Source organism: Varroa destructor, unplaced genomic scaffold (genome assembly GCF_002443255.2).
Source record: "Varroa destructor unplaced genomic scaffold, Vdes_3.0 BEIS01000002.1, whole genome shotgun sequence".
NCBI classification, from domain to species: domain Eukaryota; kingdom Metazoa; phylum Arthropoda; class Arachnida; order Mesostigmata; family Varroidae; genus Varroa; species Varroa destructor.
The window spans coordinates 55,017,648-55,024,434 of record NW_019211455.1 but is presented as its reverse complement, the minus strand read 5'-3'; the positions used below and the strand labels follow the sequence as shown (position 1 = coordinate 55,024,434).

Genomic DNA, 6,787 nt, shown 5'->3' with positions numbered 1-6,787 from the left:
TGCTTCACGACCCCTGAGCAGGTACCGCCTCCAACGCGCATCGGTGTTTGGAGCTAAGGAAAGCCAAGGCAGAGGTGGAAGAAGTGCTTTTGTCTCTGCATGTACGTCTCTTAAATCTCGGCATGTGTCGCCCATTGTCAATGAGCGGATGAGCTCGTGAATAGGCAGGAGTTAGAAGGGGAAAAAGATAAGGGAGGTACAGGGACTTTGTAAGTGATGGCGGAAAGGCCGGTCGAGCTGGCACGTACCTCAGGACACTGGACAACGATGTGTGGCTGGGATACAGCGGTTGCCATGACAAGCAAGGCAAGCAGTTCAAACAGCGTGAGCTGGTGCAGAATGTGGCCTGCAGGCGAAAAACTCGAACTCAGCCAGAGAGACAAGCACAAGAGAACAGCTCTGCCACTGATGTAGATGTCCTAAACCTCATGACACGAGGCCGCGTGTCCTATATGACAGCCAGAGGCGTACATGCGCAAATAGGACTAAGGTAGCCTGCATGCTCTCTGTTGGCTAGGCTAGCTGAGAGACGTCGACTAGCTGCATCGTACACCGCACGCTTCATTCAGCTGAGCTGGTGGTCCTACTGCAATGACTATAGTTGAGGCTAAGGTCTTGTTCAATGGCCTTCAAAGCCTCTGCACACGAGGGCTGTTCGGCCACAAGACGAGGATCTGCATACTAGCAGCACTCGCGCTGCTGGTACTCTTCTGACAAAGCGAGACACGACTAAACCAGCTAAGCAGGTTGATGCACACGGTCGTACCCACGCCAAAGCATGTGCTTTGGTATAGGCTGTGCTACGAGGATACTATACACGACGGAGCATTGCGAAGAACACTGCGTTCTAGTGAAAAGTGCAGAAGCAGCGGAGTGCTAACGCCGGTCGGGGCGCCGTTCAGTCAGGGCGCTGTTGGCACACAACTGAAGGCTGCCAAGAGAGAAAAGAGCCAGGAGGCTGACTCAGAAACGACACGTGCGTACTCCCTCGTGTCCCCATGTACCCCCTTGGCAAGCAACGACAGCAACTTCGCCGGCCAAAGAAGCCGCGTCGAGCGTCAGTACTCACTAGGCGCATCCAGCTAGGACATCACCGATGCTATACTACGGAAGAACGTAGAAGCAAATAGCGAATACAGCATGGCAGTCCTGTCAGAGCAGTAGCACCGTCTGTAGGAGGATAAGTCTCGAGCAGGGCCTAGTAAACGCACTGGCAGAAACAGCGGCAAGCTGATGTGGATCTAGCGGCCGGGGGATCCCGGCAGTGGTTGCGCTATAGCTTGTGAGCATTACCGGCTTTTCGATGCCATCAGCTTCAGCTATATTCACAGCCGAGGGCTATGTTCAGACTCAGAAACGCAGAGGCACCGGCTTGATGGTAACAGCAGCAGTCAGTGAGAGATATCTACTGTGAGGTATCGAAGCTAAGCGTTGGGTTAGGGCCAGTGGCGAGTATTGGGAATCTTGCTATGTTGCCTAGAGAGGTGTCTTCTATACCTATATGAAACTGGAATTTATTGAGGGATACGGAATACCACCAAGTGAAACTAATTTGCTATTAGCGCTTTTTGGTGTCAGCGGCACGTTATTAACGATCTTTCCAGCTCGTTATTACTAGTTTGTTTAGACTGAGTAGAAAGGGCTGATGGGAAAATTCCTAGTCCGATAGACAAGCAGCTTACGACTGGATACAAACAGGCGATGTTTTGTGAAAATGTTCAAATTTAGAGTTAACCGGTTCGCTAATATGGGCCGAGCTAAAATGCTAAGCATAAAGAACACAGTGGATGCATAAAAATTAAGTTAACTTTAGTCGCTAATCAACTTGCCTGTGAACTTTGTTTATCAGATCAAGCCGCTTAAGAAACTTGCTTGTCTTCTACAAACACTAAATAACGATCATTAAACATATGCTAATCTATAGGCAATCATAATAGATGATTACGTCATACTAAAGCGACATATATGCAGTTAAGTGAAAAAAAGACACGTGGCAGGTTCCTTTCATACGAAAAATAGTGTATTTACACACAGGAGAAACTGTACAGTTGTATATATAATAATAATAATAATTATTATTATTATTATCACTGTTAATCAATACGTGTTTGTTTTTGTTTGCTATGACTAGAAACAACGGTTTGTTTGTATACATCGTATTTGGTCATTCATTAAACACATTAAGGCGCAACGTGATACATATATATATATATATATATATATATATATATAGGCTTAATCCCGTTACCGGGTCCTTCTTGATGTCGCGTTTATTTTTTCCTCCTTTTGCTGTTTTATGTTTACTGGATGTCAATAACTTAATAAATACTCATCATTTGACTCTTTTTTATATTTTATTCTGTCGTAGGCATCCATGAAGATCGGCGTCATTGTAGGTAGCAAATCGTCAGGAGGCGTTCACTAGATCGAAGAGTCAGATTTTTGTAATCTTCGTTACTGGGTATTAGAACTATTTGTTACGCGGCTTATTACTATACAAATGGACTATATGTTTAATTTCGATGTCTCGAACATGAACTTATCGGATGGTCTGATTAATCTATAGTGTACAGATCAACTATAACTCGTTCTGCGCATCCGATGCACAGTTTGTATCGTTGTTGTTTGTCCGCTTGAACGCGGAACCACATCGCTCAACCAGCACACATATCATTCTACCGTTGAAACAACTATGAAGAACACTCAAGCGCTTGTTCCCGAAAGCACGATTCCTTATTATCTCTGATTGATTATTGCGACTACTAACTCGTGTCGTTAACGGGCGAACTCGACGAACTTCGCTGACTCGAAGCCAGTGCCGAGGACGCACTTGTCCGAGCATTGCTGACTCCTGCACAAGCCCCTGAGTCCTGATGCTTGTGCAGGAGCGACGCTCTCGAGAAGGTTTTCGCGCATTTCGAGCACGAGTACTTCTTCACTTCTTGGTGTGTCTGCAGATGTGCACGCAGATTCGAGCGATCAGCAAACGCTCGATGACAATGCTCACACTCGAAGGGCTTCTCACCCGTATGTGTCCGAATGTGACCTTGCAAGAGCCAGGGCCGCGAGAATGCTTTACCGCAAAGATCGCATTTGCACGGCAACGTATGAGTTCGGACGTGCATCTTTAACGCTCCCAGAGACACGTACGATTTGGGACAGAATTTGCACGAGAACTCCTTTCGGCCAGCCGCCGAATTTATACAATGGAATTCTCTATGCTTGCTTAGACCCGCAAATGTCGAGTAACTTTTGTGGCAGTCTTCGCAGATAAAGCGGTTGGTACCGTTCGAAGTCGTTGTCGTATTATTATTGTTGTTGTTATTGCTCCCAGTGGTCGTCGAAGTCGACTTTATCGTTCCCTCGATGCCGTCCTGTTGATTTGAGTCTTTGGACTCCTTTCCTGTCTCGTCTGAACGTGAGGTTAGACGCGATTCCCACGATGGAACGACGGCGTCTTGGGGTTTATCGTGTGTTAATACCTGAGGCCGGAACGTTTGAGCGGAAAGACAGAGCGACGAGTAATAGAGAGTCGGTAAATGCATTGGTATCGGGTAGAGGAGGGGACTCCAACAGGGCGAGTCTAATAAAGGAGCGATCATCGGGGGAATGATCGGTGTCGTGGGGGATATCGGTGTTCGGGGTAGACGAAATGTCGGGGAGCCCCCTTCGCTCGAACTAGACGAGAGTCGGCTGCGTTTAGTCGACAGATCGAATGGCGTCGAGTTGATTTCTGGAAAAGCATAGCCCAGGATACGCGTATAAGGGTGCTTAGATGGTATCACAATTTCAAGGTATGAAAGAAATTGACCCCAATCCATGCTTCTCGTGCAGGAAAATTAGCGAACATAATCGGCAATGGAATTCTATGTATTTCCTTAGATGCTTCATTGTCTGAACTTGTAATAATTTTTTACTGATGAAATGTCTGCGTCGAATAGGATATTGTGTTTACTGGGGAATGTAACATTTTCGACAGCCCTAAATGATTCATAACCATAAGCGCAAACACAAGTGATGGGCAAATTTACATAACGCTGAATCAAACAGGGTGCTGACGCGTATATATTTCTTCTATCAAGTTTATGTAGCTTAGCGCGCTTGACAAATAGGCAATTGTTCCCATTAAGATGTCGTGTTTTACACCCTTATTATTATGTCAAGCTTGTTGTTAGCTACCATCATCGTCGGTTCATGCTGCATGCAGTGACTACTCAAAGTGCTTTTAGACCGATAATTTTCGCTTTTGTTACGTTTCGTAGAGAAATGTCGAGACGGATTAGCCACTATTTAGTCGAACTTTACATGCCCAGGGACTTTAAGAACTAAACACGTATAGAAGATCACGCGTTCACGTGAGATCTAGACAGGTCTCAAGGTTAGAATGTTCAATGGCTCATAGACGCAAAAGAACATTTAAAATGTCCGTGCGAACCTGAAACAAGCCTAGAGCGGAAATGAACGGGCCCATGATAGATACGTGAACCGATTGCATATCCAAAGTACATAATCTCTGCATCTTTCTTGAGCCACATATGCTTCGCTCACCTGGTACAGTAGCTGCTTCGGATGGAGATGGTGAAACTGATAGTGAACTTCGCTCAGAGTTCGTAGACAGATCTTCGGGTCCCTCAGATGCTGGCTCACTTGGCGTCGTCGCCACGACAGGCTCGTCCAACCACGGCCTTTTTACTCCACTGAGACTAGTCATGTTTATTCTTCGGCTTTTCTTTTTCAGTGAACCTCACTGGTTTTCATGAATTAATCATTAGCAGTTTTAATGCACTCTGTATCCTCAGTTGTTGTCAAACTGGGCCAACAATTTTCATCCGATACAACCTCGTTTTTAATCACTATACACTTATTACGTAAATCTCTTCCAGTTTCCTTTCACCGAGTCCGTAATTCTGCGTCGAAGACAATCGGCACCCCACTCTAAACATCACTGGTCCTCGGGCGCTGCCAACTCGTCTTTACCTCGGATCAAGCAGACACTATCAGATCGGCAGCATTCGGCGCACTGACTCGTTTCACTGAGACCCTAGCCACCATGACATACACTTTACCTCGCGCCTGGTGTTTCTGCCACTCGATCGCCGCCGCCGCCGCCGCCGCCGCCGCAGCTCCGTTAGCTACTGCTACTAGTCGGCCGTTCCTGAGTTCCTCTTGTGGTCGGCTGTTCAGGCCGTCCTCTCTCGAATCGAGCGCGTCTTTGTGTTCTCGCGCGATGTGAGCGTGCGTGTGTGTGCGTGTGTGTGTGCAGGTCTACTCCGTTGTACAGTTATGTCGAGTCGTTCTCTGCGTGGCTGCGCTGGCTCTATCGCATGTATCTGCGCGAGCGCACAGGCTCACTCCGACATCTGAACCAGCCGTCGTCGGACGAAGGAGCCAGCACGCGCCGCTTACTTCATTTGCGCCTCTCTTGTCTCTCCCGGTCTGCCTTCTTTCTTTCTCTTTGACGATGACGGTTAGCGCGGGAGATCGGTAAACAGCCGCCAGCCGCGGCAATAGTCTCTGCAGCTGCCGGCCCGAACGCCGACAGCGGCATCTAGGCAGGGTAGTCGCAAGCAACGAGCACTGCTAGACAAGTTGCCAGCCGAGGCGGAAGCCACGGTTCGCTCGATCAACAACGAAAGAACAACGCGGCCAACTATCCAGTTAGCTGTTACCCGGACACTGCTTGTCTACCGAGCGGCTGCTGGCCGCGGCTGTGCCTCAGGCGGCTTCTTTGTCGTCGTCGTCGTCCGGCGCTCGCGAGAAGCTCGGCGACTCCTCTCTCCCGGCGGCGCGGTTGGACCGCCCCCTACCAGCAACCAATCGGCGCTCGTGGAGCGGAGTTGGGCGCGTGGCACGCACGTGTGAGTGGACCAGCGCTGCGCCATTCACATGCTGCTAGTGGTATGGCAGAAACTGGTAGTGGTATGTCGAGATGATAATCGCCAATAGTAGTACTGTGAGATCGTGAGACGATGATGAGCACACGGGCGGGCGAGCGAGCGGGCGGGCGGGCGGGCTAATCGGCAGGCGATTGCCACGAACGCTGCCGGCGATGTGGTAACGTACTATATGCAATATCGAACTGACATAGGTAACCACGAGCATCGAAGTGGCGGCTGGGGAGACAAGGGGGGCTGCTGGCGCAGCTGTTTACTGAATGACGCACGGGAATCTATCAATCGTAGACAATAAAGGAATAAGCTGAAGGCATTCGTAGCAAGCTATCCTGCAAGTGCTACGCAATAGGAGTTGCGGGCGACAACGCTAAAAATAGAAGCAAAGTGGAGAAATCAATTGAAAGAGAAACACCTCCAAGTGGGTAATTTAAACCTAACAGATGCTATTGGTAAGAACAAATCGTCTGCATACTTGTTGTGTCTATAAACCAGCTATGAGCAGATGGTAAATTAGTAGCAGGTAGAAAATTCTGAACGTCACAAACTGGGCGTTACTAGCGGCCGATTTTTTGTAAGCGCTGATTCTGCCTCGATGTATCAATAGGCCTAAAGGTGCAGTGAATTAAGCGTAGTATCTATAGCCATGACTCACTTGACAACTTGTTACGGATATACGCGCAGATGATCTCGTGCAGGACATCTCCTCAGCCATCAGATATCTCGAAGAACACATTTCCTACACATCTAATGTAACTTCTTCGATGAGCGGTTTACTTAAAACAGTGTGTTAACTGAAAGGACATATCTCGCAGGAGGCGACACCGTTTCGCAGAATGCTTAGTGGAAAAGCGTGATCTTACAGTAAGCACATATACATATACAAAAAACTATAC

The 6,787-nt window shown here is 48.0% G+C and overlaps 1 protein-coding gene across 1 annotated transcript; it reads right to left on the bottom strand.

Annotated features, from left to right (window-relative positions):
- Positions 1-1,998: 1,998 nt before the first annotated feature.
- LOC111243649 (uncharacterized) lies at positions 1,999-5,875 on the bottom strand. Its single transcript, XM_022789514.2, has 2 exons — positions 4,549-5,875; positions 1,999-3,733 (listed from the first exon to the last, which is right to left on the bottom strand). Exons 1-2 carry the CDS (start codon positions 4,709-4,711, stop codon positions 2,763-2,765), a joined length of 1,134 nt encoding a protein of 377 aa, XP_022645249.1. The 5' UTR covers positions 4,712-5,875; the 3' UTR covers positions 1,999-2,762.
- Between the last annotated feature and the right edge of the window lie 912 nt (positions 5,876-6,787).

Excerpts from the sequence above, each read along its gene's own strand:
- LOC111243649 (XM_022789514.2), bottom strand. The coding sequence starts at position 4,711 with ATGACTAGTCTCAGTGGAGTAAAAAGGCCGTGGTTGGACGAGCCTGTC. Across the intron at positions 3,734-4,548 it reads CGAAGCAGCTACTGTACCAG|AAATCAACTCGACGCCATTC; the intron begins GTGAGCGAAGCA and ends ATGCTTTTCCAG.